Source organism: Sceloporus occidentalis, unplaced genomic scaffold (genome assembly GCF_023333645.1).
Source record: "Sceloporus occidentalis isolate IW3139 unplaced genomic scaffold, rSceOcc1.0.p SCAF_1, whole genome shotgun sequence".
In the NCBI taxonomy this organism is placed as follows: domain Eukaryota; kingdom Metazoa; phylum Chordata; class Lepidosauria; order Squamata; family Phrynosomatidae; genus Sceloporus; species Sceloporus occidentalis.
Genome location: NW_028316981.1, coordinates 256,953,547 through 256,969,806, shown reverse-complemented (window position 1 = coordinate 256,969,806; position 16,260 = coordinate 256,953,547). Strand labels below are relative to the sequence as shown.

The window sequence follows — 16,260 nt, the reverse complement described above, 5'->3', positions numbered from 1 at the left end:
CCAAGGAGGGAGACTCCACTACACTTCGAGGGAGTTTGTTCCACTGTCGAACAGCCCTTACTGTCAGGAAGTATTTCCTAATGTTGAGGTGGAATCTCTTTTCCTGCAGCTTGCATCCATTGCTCTGGGTCTTAGTCTCTGGAGCAGCAGAAAACAAGCTTGCTCCCTCCTCAATATGACATCCCTTCAAATATTTAAGCAGGGCTCTCATATCACCTCTTAGCCTTCTCTTCTCCAGGCTAAACATCCCCAGATCCCTAAGCTTATCCCCATAGGACATGGCTTCTAGGTCCTTCAGCACTTTGGTGGTTCTTCTTTAGACACACTCTGGCTTGCCAGCATCCCTTCTGAACTGTGGGCCCAGAACTGGACACAGTATTCCTGGGGGGGGGGGGGGGGGGCTGACCAGGGCAGAATAGAGTGGCACTGTTACTGCCCCTTGTACCTTTTCACCAGAGCGGAACTAAAAGCCCTTGGGACGTATTCCGGCGGGGCACTTTTGCATCCGTACCGGAAGTGTCCGTCTCTGTACCGGAAGTGTGGCCTGGGACGACTCCGCGTGGCCTTGTGTTGCCGCTGCTGCAGCGTGTCTCTTCTCCGCGTCCCTCTGGCCTTTGAGGCGAGGCGGTGATGTCGCAGGAGGAGGCAGGGTCCGGGGGCAGCGCGCTCTTCGCGGGGTTCCGGGCGCTGGGCCTCTACTCGGGCCCTTTGGCCCACGTGCTCCGCTTCCACCGCCGCCACCGAGAGTTCTACCTGGCCGCCGCCGTCGGGAGGAGCTTCCACACTTACAACGTGAGTCCCACCTCCGGATCCATGATCCACTTTGAACGGCCCTGGCTCAGTGCGCTGGAATCCCGGGGGCTGTAGTCTTCTCTGTCAGAACAGAGGCTGCATCCACACTGGAGAAATAACCCGGTTTGGCACCGCTTTAACTCTTTGTCTGGCTCAAGGCTATGGAATTCTGGGAGTTGGAGTATGTTGTGGGGCCCTCATAGCCTTGAGCCAGACAAAGAGTTAAAGCGGTCTCAATGGAATCCTGGGAATTCTAATTTGTTGTGGCACCAGAGCTCTCTGACTGAGAAGGCTGATTGTCTCCCAGAACTCCAGTTCCCAGAATCATTGAACTATGGCAGTTAAGCAGTGTCAAACCAGATTATTTCTGCAGTCTGGATGCAGCCATAGCCAGGTAACAAGAATCCGGAGTCATAACCATGTTGGCCTAGATCAGTGGTTCTCAAGCTTTTTGCCCTTGTGACCCTGTTACAGCTACACCTGGATGTTTGTAGTAAACCAATAAAAAATGTTCTGTTTGTTTAGTGTGCATACTTCCATTTGCACATTCATCTATGTACATGGATATATTCATGCAGCAGAAGTGGGATGGGCCCAGCCAGAGGCCCTGATCCGGTTTTTGCTCTCCCTCCCCCCCAGCAGAAGTGGCTGTTCAGAGTGCCCTCCTTATCTCCTCTTTCCCTCCAGGGGAGAGGGGAGAGAAAGTGTGGGCAGCTGAGGAGCAAGGATCGGGGCCTCTCTCATGCCCTCAGTGGGGTCCTGCTCCACAATTTGGGAGCCACTGGTCTAGATCAGTATGCAAAAGGGCATGCCAGCAAGTGGGGAGGGACAAATGGTGTGTGCACCTCAGGAGCACATCACCATTGAAACCAATGGTGACTCCAATATTGGCATTTTTCCGAATTTGGGGTGGTGGTGGTCTGGAATGGATCCCCTGTGAATAGGGAGGGGCAACTGTAATTGATTCAACGAATGAAGTTGGTAGCATAAGCTTTTGTAGGCATCAGTCTACTTCCTCAGATACATGGAGTGATGTGTACCCGACAGATGGCCATCCAGCCTCTGTCCTCCAAAGGAGGAGACTCCACCACTCTCTGAAGGAATGTGGCCATTGTCAAACAGTTCTTAATGTCGGGAAGTTCCTCCTGATGTTGAGCTGGGATCTCTTTTCCTGTAGCTTGCATCTGTTGTTCCAGGTCCTATTCTCTGGAGCAACTTGTTAATGAATACATTTTGTCAGTCTAGTAAAGTGGACCATTCTTAATACTACAGTTGGCCCTTGAAACCTGTGGGGGATCCGTTCTGGACACCCCCCCCCACGGGTTCCAAAATACACACGTATTCAAGCCCCATAGGCTTGAATGGGGCATATGCATTTGGGGCGTGCACCATGGGCACATGGCGATCATCCCTCCACAGATTTCCAGGTTTGTGGATCTCAAGTTTGTGCACTTGGAGGGGCGACTGTGCTTTCATATGTGCTGCAACCTTCCAATTATAACAGGCAAACAAACACTTAGATTTGACTATTCAAAGGAAAACATACAATATAAGAGCCCTGGTGGCGCAGTGGTTAAATGCCTGTACTGCAGCCATTCACTCAAAACCACAAGGTTGCGAGTTCAAGACCAGCAAAAGGGCCCAAGCTCAACTCAGGCTTGCATCCTTCCGAGGTCGCTAAAATGAGTACCCAGACTGTTGGGGCAAATTAGCTTACTTGCTAATTAGCTTACTTGCTGTTCACCGCTATGATCTTTGGAATAGCAGTATATAAATAAAACAAATTATTATTAATTATTATTAACTGCGACTCAGCACAGTTTCTTTTCTCACACTGTTGCTACAACATTAGCTTACAACAGCTTCAGTTAGAAGTCAGTATGTACAGTTGAGCAAGTCGGTGCTCGTGTTTGCTGTAGTCATACTATTAGAAAGCCTTTCCACAAGCATTTCAGCATCCTAGAGTAAAATAACATTCAGTTTCAGAAGAATTGGCATGTGTGCTGTATTTATTAATTGATTTGATTTATGAACTATTTTCCTCCTAAAACTGGGGCACATAGGTTAATCATAACAAGATTAAAACAGATATAAATAAAATCAGAAGAATCAGAAAACACAATCAAATATGTTATAATAGTAGAAGTATGGAACCAAAAAAAGTGGTTTAAAAATACATTGATAAAAAGCTGCAGCTTCATCTGTTAAAAGCTTCTTTCCTAGCAGTCAGTGCTTTGCCAAAAGCCCAGCTGAAAAGGTCTTTGCCTGCTAATGGAAGGACAACAAGATGTGTGGGCCAGCTTAATCTCTTAGAAGGAGTTCCATAGTCAGACCGTCAGATAAATAGAACTCCATAGTTCATAAGCAACATTTGGAGTTGTACCCACAAGCAGACTGTTACTGTTGTTAAAAGGAAGTTATGTGCTGCTTGAAACCAGCCCTGAATAAGTCTGGCTGCAGCATTTTGAATGAGCTGAAGTTTCCAACTGCTCTTCTAAGACAGACCTACATAGCCATCCACACTGTAGAAATAAAGCGGTTTGACACCACTTTAAATGTCATGTCTCCATTCTGTGGAATCATGGCATTTATAGTTTGGTGAAGTATTTAGCCTGGTCTTTCAGAGAGCTGTGGTGCCTCACCAGCCTACAAATCCAAGGACGCTGTAGGACAGTCCTGGCAGTTAAAGTGGTATCAAACCGCTTAATTTCTGCAGTGTAGATACACGCACAGAGGGTATTGTTGAAGTTTTAATTTTATGATTCTGAATAACATGATTCTGAAAGATCAGATCTGAATTTCTCTCAACAGTTTAAACTTCTTAAAACCTGTAAGACTTTGTATCTTAAAAGTAATTAAGCACAATCCTGTTCAATATGGCAATTGCCTGTATTAGGCAATCTACAAATGTTTCAGTTCAAGGAGTGGAATTTTATGTAGAAGAATGATGTAATCAACTCATGAAACAATTAAGGAAAAATTCAAGAATCAAGGCAGCTCATCTGTTCATAAAGTTGATGGCAAAATGCCCATTTATTTTAATGAAACTGAATTGTGCTTTAGGGGAGACTTTTCAGATTACCTTGGTACTTGGTTTACGTGTGCTGTGACGTGAAAATATTTTAATATCATAGTGTGAATTCCCACACATTGTAGAAAGGATGTGGAAATCAAGGCTGTCTTGGATAATTAATTGCATTTAACATTTATTGCCTTTGGCTCCAAGTCGAGTATCTCCATTGCGTTCAGTTAAATATCCTGCTCTCTTTCCCACTACTTTTATTTATTTGTAATACAGTGAACAGATCAATATTATTTCAAAGTTGCTCATATACCAATTCTCCACTGATTTGTCTAATTCTTTACATTTCTTTAAAAGAAACACAACATGATTTAAGTGAATACTTTCATTAGTGGAACAGATTCCTTACGTTCCACTTATATGGTTACATTTTTAAAAAAGAAACACTTTCCTGAAGGAAGCAAAATGCTTTAGATCAGTGATTCCCAAAATGGGCGATTCGGCCCATAAAGGGGCAATGAGGGGGAAAGGGGGCAGTAATCCACAAAGGAGAAGCAACTAGATTTTTAGCCCCTTTCATTGATTTTGGCACTAGAATCATAGAGTTGGAAGAGACCGCAAAGGTCATCCAGTCCAACCCCCTGCCATGCAGGAAATCTAAATCAAAGCATCCACGACAGATGGCCATCCAACCTCTGTTTAAAAATCTCTAAAGAAGGAGATTCCACTACACTCCGAGGGAGTTTGTTCCACTGTAGAGCAGCCCTTACTTAATGTTGAGGTGGAATTTCTTTTCCTGTAGCTTGCACCCATTGTTCTGGGTCTTAGTCTCTGGAGCAGCAGAAAACAAGCTAGCTCCCTCCTCAATATGACATCCCTTCAAGTATTTAAACAGGGCTATCACATCACCTCTTTACCTTTTCTTCTCCAGGCTAAACATCCCCAGCTCCCTAAGTCATTCCTCATAGGGCATGGTTTCCAGACCCTTCACCATTTTGGTCGCCCTCCTTTGGACATGCTCTAGTTTCTCAACATCCTTTTTAGATTGTGGTGCCCAAAACTGGACACAATATTCCAGGTGGGGCCTGACCAGAGCAGAATAGAGTGGGACTATTACTTCTCTTGATCTAGACACTATACTTCTATTGATGCAGCCTAATATGTGCATTAGCCTTGTTAGCTGCTGCATTGCACTGTTGACTCGTGTTCAATTTGTGGTCTACTTGGACTCCCAGATCCCTTTCACATGTACTCTTGTTCAGCCAGGTCTCACCCATCCTATATCTGTTCATTACATTTTTCTACCCTAAGTGCAGTGCCTTATATTTCTCTGTGTTGAAGTTCATTTTGTTAGCTTTTGCCCAGCTTTCTAATCTATTAAGGTCATTTTGAAGTTTGATCCTGTCCTCAGGGGTATTAGCTACTCCTCCTAATTTGGTGTCATCTGGAAATTTGATAAGTATACCCACGAATATGTCATCCAAGTCATTGGTAAAGATGTTGAATAGCACTGGGCCCAGGACAGAGCCCTGTGGGACCCCACTGGTCACTTCTCACCAGGATGAAAAGGAGCCATTATTGATCAACCTTTGGGTTCGGCCAGTCAACCAGTTACAAATCCATGTAACAGTTACATTGTCTAGCCCACATTTCACTAGCTTGTTTGCAAGAATGTCTTGGGGAACCCTGTCAAAAGCCTAGAAATGTAAGTAAACTTGTAAATTTGCTCAGCTATACACTTATAGCTAAACAATTAATGATACTCAGTATATCGGCAGCATCTCAAGTTCGTCATTAACTCAAGTCGATTCTGACTCATGGTGACTTTGTGGATGAGACATCTCCAAAACTCCCTCTCTACTGCCTTGTTCAGTTCCTGTAAATTCATACCTGTGACCTCCCTAATACAGTCCGTCCATCTAGCACATGACCTTTCTTTCTGCTTCCCTCCACTTTTCCTAGCATTTCTTTTTCCCCCCAGTGATTCATGTCTTCTCATGATGTGTCTAAAGTATGCCAGCCTAAGTTTTGTCATCTTGGCTTCCAGGGAGATCTCTGGCTTGATCAGCTCTAGGGCCCATTTGTCTTCTTAGCTGTCCATGGAATCTTCAACATTCTTCTCCAGTACCACATCTCAACTGCATTGATTTTCCTCCTATCTTCTTTCTTAACTGTCGAGCTTTCACATCCATCCATGGTAATAGGGGAAACGATAGCTTGAACGATTTAAACATTTGTATTCTGTTGTACAGTCTGTCCTCGCCTTACGTGGGGGATCCGTTCCAGATCCCTCCGCGTAAGGTGAATTCCGCCTATGCTCGAGCCCCATTGGAAACAATGGGGCTCGTGCGCGGCGGCATGGGCACACGCGGGGCGCAATGGGCGCGCACACCCATTCAGTTGAATGGGATGCGCCGCCCCTTCTGCCCCACGCGCGCACCGCGGCTTGAGCGCGTATGCTCAAGGCTGCGTATGGCGTGCCCGCGTATGGCGCGGGCGCACTGTATGTCTTTGAATCTTTTCTAGTTCTTTTATAGCATCTTAATCATCTTCTGATTTCCTCACTGCAGTCCCCGTTTCTATCAATGTTTGATCCCAGGTATTAGACCTCCTTTACTTCTATTTCTTCATTGTCTAGATTGAATTTATCTAGATTCTCTGTCATTATTTTTCTTTTCTTTATGTTCAACAGCCGGTCTGCCTTTGCACTTTCTTCCTTGATCTTTCTTAGTAGTTTGGAAAGGCCTGCGCAGAGCACGAACAGCTCCTCGCAAGTTATGGAAAAAAAGAATCTGATCTTAATGGAGCCGTGGCTAAGCTTCGAAAGTTTGAAGCAGCTCTGAATGCTAAAGAAGCAGCACTTGCCACAGCTCTTGGTGATAAGAAGAGTCTAGAGGGAGAGCTTGAGGATTTGAAAGATCAGATTGGTCAGTTCTATGAGTACTGAAGAGGAAGAGCCCTCCCCTCCCTCCTTCCAACTGTCATCTTCTGGCCTTAGAGGGAGCGAAAGGACAGGCCCAACGCCATTGGGCCCTGCCTCGATTAAGAAAAAGAGCCCTCCCTCCAGTCCTGCCTTGCTCCAGGCCTCGGAGGGAGAGAAGAATGCTGGACCTGATCCCCTCCCCACCATTCCCTTCTCCTTTTGTGTCGTGTCTTCTTAGATTGTAAGCCTGAGGGCAGGGAACCGCCTATTATCCCCTCTGTTGATTGGGTGGCATATAAATAAATCCTATTATTATTATTATTATTATTATTATTATTATTAGTTGTGTCAGGTCTTTGAGGTTTTCTGCTAGTAGTATGGTATCATCTACATATCTTAGATGGTTGATATTCCTCCTCCTATTTTCACTCCTCCTCCTTCTGTGTCCAAGCCTGCTTTCCTTACAATATGCTCTGCATATTAGTTAAAAAGGTAGGGTGACAAAATGCATCCTTGTTTGACTCCTTTTCCAATTGGGAACCATTCTGTTTCTCTGTGTTCTGTTCTAACAGTAGCCTCTTGTCCTAAGTACAGATTCTCATCAGGACTATCAGATCTGTTGGCACTCCTATGTCTAAAAGGGCGTTCCATAGCCTTTCACTATGCAGTCACTATGCATCCGGGACCCAGGAAGGAGTGCGATTTTCGCGCTCCTTCTTTGCAGCGTCCGGGAACCGCGCCGTTTGGCTTCTGCGGTTCCTGGATGCTGCAACCGGCGGCGGCAGCAAACCGCCGCTTTTTGGCGGTCTGTAACCCGCCATAGGAACCAATCACAGTACAAACAGAAAACATATCTTGTTTACATTTTCTCTTGTTCCATTGACCTTGGTCTGCGGCCTAGGCTTTTGGCCTTCAGCTGTAACCAGTTTTAAGCTTTAGCAACCATTGCCACATCTGAACATTTTCACCACAAATATACACTAACATGGGAGTGCTATGGTCCTATAGTTACTGCAGTCTTTTGTGTCTCCTTTTTTGTGGCATCTCAAGGCATACATCTAAATCATTCAGTATGTTTATGAGGTGTTTTATGCAGTGTTTTATTCCTGTCCCCTCCTTATGTAAACACATTACGGAAGTCATGTGAATACATTTTTGGTGGACTATGACATTTTAAAAAGCATTATTGAATTTATAGGGTGATCTGTAATGATTAATCTGTAATATTTCACTCACATAAGGTCATCTGGTGTTAAAATCGATACATATTGGACATGCCTGTTGAATTGGCTCAGAGATGCTGTAAAAAGATTCTTGCTCCTGGCAAGAAGGTTGTACAAGAGCGTTTGCAAATGCTATAAATCAGAAAAACAATTATGGAAAAAATTACTTTCATTCATGACATTTTCCAGAGCAGGTACCTGCTTGAGACATTTGCCTGGCATTTCTGGGTGATTAGAAGCTACACATTATAAAGATGTTAAGAGAGGATTCTATGTTTTTAAATTATGCTGTTCTGCTGATGCTTGCTTAATACTTCTAACAAGCTCTCTACTAAAATCTGATATTTTTATTGCAGGTAAAGAAGCTAGGCATAGTTGCAGTTAGTAAGTATACAGTAATACATTGATACAAATAGTGTGTGATTATGCTTGTTTTTTCCTTTAAGATGCAACTAATATAGTTTATGCATGAAAATGCTGTCACGAAGTCACTCATTTAAACAAAAATGCAATAAAAATAGATGAATATTTTGCTGTATAATGCAGAAATAAAAATCGATACTATAATTAAAAGTATTGGTTCCAGCACTGTATAAAAAGAGCCAAGTTTTCAGTAAAGTTATTTTCTGATTGGAAATTTCTTTGATCCTGATCAGCTTACATTTTATTCATTTCTGTAATTTATATATTCTTCAAAATGTCCTTTATGATTGAGATAATTTATTTTGTTCGCTTAGTAGCTGTGTTGAGTATTGCAGCACGTAAAACCTGTTTTACATAAAAACACTACATTGTGCTTTTTCTTAATGTTACTTCAAAGACATAGATATAATATTTAGTAATATCTTTAGTGTACTGTATTATGGCATGTCAGTATATCTGGGCTCTAAAATAGTCAGCTATGTATAATTTTATGCCACACAGATAGTTATTACATTCTTTAAAACTTAAAAATGAAAGTGAATTTTATAAATCTTCCATCAGATTCTGTTGTTGAATTTGGTGGTACTTTATATCATATCCATTTTCAAACTTGCAGAATTACTCCACCTTAGTCTGTTTCCTCTTGCAAAAATGTGGCCTTTTTGGATATAATGTCAGGGATGATGGGAGTTGTAGCTCTTTATCTCTGGCTCTAACTCACCACCTTGTTATGTAGCGGCGCTGACCAGTTTTGGCCAGTGGTTAATGCTTTTTTCCAAAGCAGCAGAGTTTCAGAGAATAGGCTGAAGACCCTGACAAACTCTCCAAGCCTTCTCACTCTTCTTCCTCAGAAGTCTTCACACTTCTCCAGGATCCTGCTGGCTCTTGTATCTTCACTCAAGACACCAGACAACTCAGTAGTCTTATATAAAAGATCTACTTTATTCTACTATATACAAATACTATATGCCCTACAAATCACAATCTCTACAATCTCCAATATCTCCAAACTACTCACACAACTCCACAACTACCCACAAAATACATTGGCAAACATAACAATTATTATAGCCATTGTTAAACACCACCCACTTAGTCAGTTTTCACCCAGTGGGCGTATACATTCATTTTGATTGGTTCACATAGTTCAACCCATACTTAAAGATTTCATCATCTCGCCTTATACACTTAATAAATCTCAGGTGTTCTCAATTATACATTCTATAATTCTGTCCTTGACATTCAAGCCTTCTAAATTACATTAGCTTTTTCACCTGTGTGGCTTCTTAATTGCTTTTGCTTAGCCACTGGCCTGTTACAGACAGCCAAAATAAAGCTGCTTCGAGTCACAGTGGAGGTATGGTGTTTCAATGATGCATGCGTGCTAAGAGTCCAGAAGCCACACCAAAGCCATGCTGCAGTTCTTAGGGCTGGAGTGTGGCTTTGGTGCGAGTTCTGGACTCTTAAGACACATGCATCATTGAAACACCATACCTCCACTGTGACTCGAAGCAGCTTTATTTTGGCTGTCACATACATGTTTTATTTCTTCTACTGTATATCCCATGTTGCATTTTCCTTAACATATAAAGGCTAGAAACATAAGAGTTTTCTGAAGTAGTCTAAAATAGTGATACAGTCAAGACCCAAATTAAGAAAACATTGTTTTGCAAAACTGAGGATTTGGTATAGCAAAGAGGTAGACAACAGTTAGTATAGTAATAGCAAAATTATCCAGTTTTTCTTAGCATATATGGTGTGATGCATTTCTAAATGTGATATGTTACTAAAATGTTATTTTATTAGGCTTTTATATTTAAAAGGGAAATTCCTTTTTTTAAAACCAATCCCATTAAATCCTAGTCCTGTTTAGATTTGTAGCTTTTGTGTAGATCTTTAAAACGCTTAACCATGTCAGTTAGTTATATTTTCCAAATGTAGGCCAGAATTCAAGGAAGGAAGGAGCATATGGAAGGAATAATAGGGATATGTGGATGTGCAAATAGAAGTTACTTCCTTGTTTCATGCACCTAAAAATTGTGTAGAGTTTATAGTTTTTATTCATTTTCCCCTTATCTTTTAGGCAATGCTTTGCCAGAGAATATTACATGTCTGGCAGCTGACAGAATGTTGGTCTTTGCATCATGTGGTAGCTTTCTCTATGCTTTTGCTCGGAACAAAGAGGTTTGTGCCATTATTAAGTAATATATAATAATATCATGATTTGGATCTTATCCTAAAATCATTTGTAGTCAGTATAGTGGTGTAAGTGATATTCACCATCCATGCCTTGAAAATATGCTTCCCCCTCCAAAAAAAACAAAACAAAAAAAAAACCACACACACACACTTTGTTTCAACATTTTATATAAGGGACACCATTGTATATAATCGGACTTGAGCATCCATGGCTTTTAGTATCCACATGGGGTCTTGGAACCAAACCCCAGCAGATACCAAGGGCCCACTGTAATACCTCACCAAATGAACATCAACCTTAAATGTATATATTTAGAAGAAGATTCCATTGAAATCAAACAAGTAAATGTTGTTGGGTTCTGTTTGTTAAACTGTATAATTAATATTCTTGTACTTGAGCAGGTTTTTGTTAAATCCTCCATGGATGGGTAGTGCAGTAGTGGGTAACTATGCAGGCTGCACTGGTCATTTTTCACCCATGTACCTCCCTCTCCCACAAACAGCTAGAGAAGAAACTGGGAGTCACTTCTGATTTGTATAAATAAGACTTCATTAATCAAATGAAATAATCAAAGTATTTTTAATTGTAGGTTGTTCATACTTACAAAGGACACAAGGCAGATGTTCATCTTGTGCTGCCATTTGGTGACCATGTAATCTCTGTTGATAGTGATAATGTTCTTATCATTTGGGATATACAGTCAGAAGGTGAGCCTTGACTTTATGTTAAAATAACTATGGAGCTTTTAAATGATGAAATATTTGTAGTGGACATGGACTTACTACTATTTTTTTCTTCCGCAGAAGAGTACATGCAGTTGAATTTTGACAAGAGTGTGTTTGCTGTTTCTGCACTAATGCACCCAAGTACCTATTTGAATAAAATTCTTCTTGGTAGTGAACAAGGAAGTTTACAGCTGTGGAACATAAAATCCAAGTAAGAACTTTTCCCTAGTATATTAAATTGAAAACTGATTGACCTGGTTATGTATGCTCGTTGTTTTAAAATGTTGTGTTGAATGGGTGAATGATGATAAACTTACAGCAGACAGTTAATGAATGTTGTTTAATGTGTGCAGAATAAGTTTTAAACTTGTGATTGCAAGTAATACTGTTAACAGTTTGAGCATACTTAGCACCCCAGCAACCTACACCAGAAGGCTGGGAAACTCTTTGGAATAGAGTTTTAGAGCCAGAGAGGGCTGCAGAAGAGTGACTGGAAATGCTGCTGTGTGTTTCTCATTAGATTTAGGTAAAACTGTGTGTCTCAATTTCTTTAGCAAGGCCATTGCTGTTAGTTTTCTATCTGATAGTATGATGCAAAAGTTTGTGTATCAACTAACATATTTTGTGAACTACTTTGGAAGTAACTCCAGTGAGCTTCTGGTTTGACTATTGTGAGCATAACATGTAGCTTGCGAATTGAGGACTGTCTCTTCTGTTCAAAGTTTATAGGCTCCTTGAAAGGTGGAGAGTGGGAAGTCTCAATCTAAACAAGTCTGGATATAGTTTTAGGTGTTGCACTGGATAAAAAAAGTAAATAAAGCCAAATTGGATAATGTTACTAATGGGAAAAGTTTCAAGTCACAATGCGATATGCTCCCATTGCTGAACAGATGCAGTGAAAGCTGCATAAAGCTATGTTTCCAAACTTAGGCCTCAGTGCCTTAGTTAGACCAGGCATTGATATTTATTTCAAGTTTACCCTAACATGCTAAGAAAGCCTTCCTGACTGGCTGCCCTCCAAATATGTTAAAAAGGCCACGTGGCCTGATGTCAAGGTCGCCCCTCCAGGCTCCCTCTCTCATGTTAGTTTGTTTTACTTAACCATGATGTAGCCATATTAGAATAGGCCAGCTGTGTTGGGAGGGGCAAACAGCAGCTGAGAGTTGCCTGTGAGATCCAAAGTCACTCATCTGTCTGAAGGTTTGATACTGCCTGAGAAAGGAATGCTGGCAGTTGGGTGGCTTGTGGGGTGTTTTAATAGTGAAATTTATGCTGTGGCAAAGGATGGCTACTGTGCTGATCTTCCAAAAAAACAACAACACCTCTTTATGATTTCATCCATGAAGTGTGTTCATTGAGTTAGATAGAGACAGGGATAGAGACACCTGTGGATAGTGAAATCTGTAAAGCAGTAAATCTGGCGAGCATCAGGTTGAGGAAGAATGAAGAGAAGACAAACTTCCCAAATAAAGTCATTATAATAGAATATATAGATCTTCACACCACTTTAGCCAGTGGAATGACCTGAGAGAATCTAGGTCGGGAGGAGGCCAGCCAGTCTGGGAAATGTGGAGATGATGATATACTGAGTTTGCATTTTAACACTCTCATTTTGGGTAGCTGTCCTTATAATAGTAGCTGCAGATGAGTTGTAGATGCACAATATCTGTTTTGGTATCATTTGTTCCCTAATATTAAACTTTGTGGGTGTTTTCTCTCCTGCAGCAAACTCTTATATACATTTCCAGGGTGGGGTGGAGGAGTTACAGTCCTTCAACAGGTAAGTGTGATTTTTGCATTTACAAAAATGAAAATGCAGTAATATTTGCATCTTGTTCTTTGATAACCTTTCAGAGTACAGCCAAAAGTACTAACTGTTTCCCTTAGCTGCTAGCCCAGAGTATGAGAACTTTAACAGCTCCTGAAGAATTCTGAATGATTTAGTATGTTGGGCTATCCAGACTTGGCCAAGAGCCCTGGTGGCGCAGTAGTTAAATGCCTGTACTGCAGCCACTCACTCAAAACCATAAGGTTGCGAGTTCAAGACCAGCAAAAGGGCTAAAGCTTGACTCAGCAAAACGAGTAGCCAGACTGTTGGGGGCAAATTAGCTTAGAGTTGTAAACCGCTTAGACACTGCTTAGGCGGTATGAAGTGGCATATAAATTAAGCTTGTTTGTTTGTTTAAAATTGTGCTGATGTTGTGGCTGGCTTCAGTAAGCAAAATCTAATAGCAATAGCAAGTACATTTCTATACCACTTATCAGTACACTTAAGCACTCCCTAAGCAGTTTACGATGTGTAATTAATTGCCCCCAACAAGCTGGGTACTCATTTTAGCAACCTCGGAAGGATGCAAGCATGAGTTGAGCTTGAGCCTAATTATATACATTCTCATACTTTTGGAAACATTTCAGCATTAATTCTTAAAGCTGAATCTAAACATGCTTTGGGTAATTGGTTCTTGAGTTTGGGAACTAGATTGACATTTTGAATCAGATAACACTCTTTATAAAGTAGCAGGTGCCTAGCTTTGGAGTATTTATTGATACTCAGTTGTAATTGGAGGCCCAGGTGGCCCCTGTTGCCAGGATGACATATTTCCGGCTCATGGCCATTCCTAGTCTGAATTAGTCCAGCCTCAGCAATCCATGCTCTGATAACGTTTTGGTTAGACTGGTGCAGTGCTACTACTTGGTGCTTCTCCTGAAGGTGGTTCAAAGGCTGTGACTAATGTCACAACCATACCTGTAGAAGGAAGGAGGAAGCACATAATTCTGATTTTAAGAATACTGCATTGGTAACCACTGGGCCCAAGTCAGCCCAAGAATACTGTATTGGTAGGCACTGGGCTCAAGTCAGCATTTTAACAATTGATTTACAGAGTTATATACAATGTAGGCCTCGTGAACTTAAGTGGAAACCTTTGACAATATAAAAAGAGAGATAATACAGTGCACCCCCGTTATACGCAGCTTTTAGGATATGCTGAAAGCTGCGCAGGGAGGAAGGGGCGGCACATCCCATAGGGACGAATGGGGCATGTGCCTGTGGTGCGCACGCACTGCCGCGCCGTCACGTGCACGAGCCCCATTCATTTAAATTGGGCTCAAGCATAGTCGTTTTTTGTTTTATGCAGGGGAGTCCAGAATGGATCCCCTGCGTAAAAAGGGAGCACTGTAAAGTACGTTTGCAGTCTTAAGCATGTTTATTAAGAATAAAGTTACATTACAATATAACAGGTCTTTTAAAAAAAATCAGTGTAATGTGTTTCAGCTGAGATTCTTAGGTCACTGCTCACAAATGTCTTGTTCTGAAACAGAAATAACCTGTATCTCTCTGGTCTAGCCTGTTGTCAGAAATAAACTGCGCACAAACCAATTTTATTTCAAACCTTTATAAACAAAGATAACCATGATGATGCCAAATCAAAAACATAGTTGACCAGTGTCTTTACAAGAATAGCCCAAAATTTTATTAAGAAGTCAAGCTTTTGACTTTTCCAGACCTCTTCATTGAGCTAGGTGGTATAGCAAAGCAGAAGACAGGAAATAAACAGAGAAAACCAAAACGAAGCCAAACGTTATAGCAATGATCCAGTCTTAACATGGACATTTGCACAATAAATTAATTAGTTACTTGTAGGTGTAACAGGAATATAGTGGGTGTGTACCCATGTTCTTAGTAGATTATTTATGCTGTATTTTGCGTTTTGAAAATTTCCTTTCTTTAATTATTTTTATTAATATTTTTAAATTTTACAATACGAATTTTGTAAAATTTAAAAATATTAATAAAAATAATTAAAGAAAGGAAATTTTAAAGGAGAATTTCCTTTCTTTAATTATATGAATTTTCCTGCAGGCTCCAGCTGTGGATGTTGTTGCTGTAGGTCTTGTATCTGGTCATATCATAGTGCATAATATTAAGTTTGATGAAATGCTGATGAAATTTCAACAGGATTGGGGTCCCGTAACTGCAATATCATTCCGTACAGGTAAACCGTGTTTTCTGAAAACAACAAAATAAATTTACATAGAGATGTTGACAGCAAGATCCTAGACTTGATGTAAAACTTAGGAAGTTGAAACACAGTTGTGACATAATCTTCTCTGTCAACTGTTACAAGTCCTCTTTAGTTCAGAGTAGTATGTTCATTTATCTAGATTGATTGATACTTTGGCAGAACTGGGACAGTCTTCAAGTCATGGTGTGCTAAATAGGAGTCTCTCTAGTTATCAGACCTTTCTCCCTAAAAAATGTTTTTTAAATGTTTTTAATAGTACTGGTTTTGTTAATGCTGTGAAGCCGCTCTGAGTCCCAGCACTGGGAAAAGAGCGGGAAATAAATAAATAAATAATGTGGGAGAAGATGCTATTACATTTTAATGAGAGTTAGTGTCACAGGTGATTAGATAGCAACTGTCCAATGAGATGGGCAGTTGGGCAGAAGTTGAACCTTCAAGATGGTTCTGAGCAGAGGTTTTAAAAAGCCTGAATCACCATGAGGTCTTTGTCTCTGGCTCTTTCTATCTAGACCACGAGGGGCTTCTGATTAAAAGCTGTGGATTTGGGAAGGTTGGTTGAAGCTGGACAGTGGAGTCCCGGCTCCCAGCTATCCCATGAACATCAAGAGCTACTAATCCCATCTGATCTGTGAATAAGCTTAGGAGAATGTACCAGCCAGTTACATTAGGGTATTTTGATTCTTTTCTTGATTTGGCTGAAATGATTTGCTCTGTAACTTATACTTTCAATCTGTGCCTGAAGGACGACATTATTCTTCATGTAAGCGATGTCCATTTGCTATAGAATTTCTTTACTTAGAATAAAGCTTTCCCTTGAAAGTACCCTGTCACTCTCACACTTCCTCTTCTCACTATTCCCCAAAAGTGAGAAGAGAGAGAGGAAAGCATCTTTGTAGGGAAGGGCCAGGGAATCCCTGACAATGTCCC

At 41.1% G+C, this 16,260-nt stretch overlaps 1 protein-coding gene across 2 annotated transcripts in view; it reads left to right on the top strand.

Annotated features, from left to right (window-relative positions):
* Positions 1–530: 530 nt before the first annotated feature.
* Positions 531–16,260, top strand: part of WDR36 (WD repeat domain 36) — a 50,974-nt gene continuing 35,244 nt past the window's right edge. For both annotated transcript variants that reach the window (XM_089492348.1, XM_089492356.1), the window contains exons 1-7: positions 531–792; positions 8,317–8,344; positions 10,467–10,567; positions 11,173–11,290; positions 11,387–11,519; positions 13,034–13,088; positions 15,171–15,303. In XM_089492348.1, coding sequence (XP_089348474.1) covers positions 631–792; positions 8,317–8,344; positions 10,467–10,567; positions 11,173–11,290; positions 11,387–11,519; positions 13,034–13,088; positions 15,171–15,303 — 730 coding nt within the window. In that variant the 5' untranslated portion in view covers positions 531–630. The remainder of the gene's footprint in view (positions 793–8,316; positions 8,345–10,466; positions 10,568–11,172; positions 11,291–11,386; positions 11,520–13,033; positions 13,089–15,170; positions 15,304–16,260) is intronic.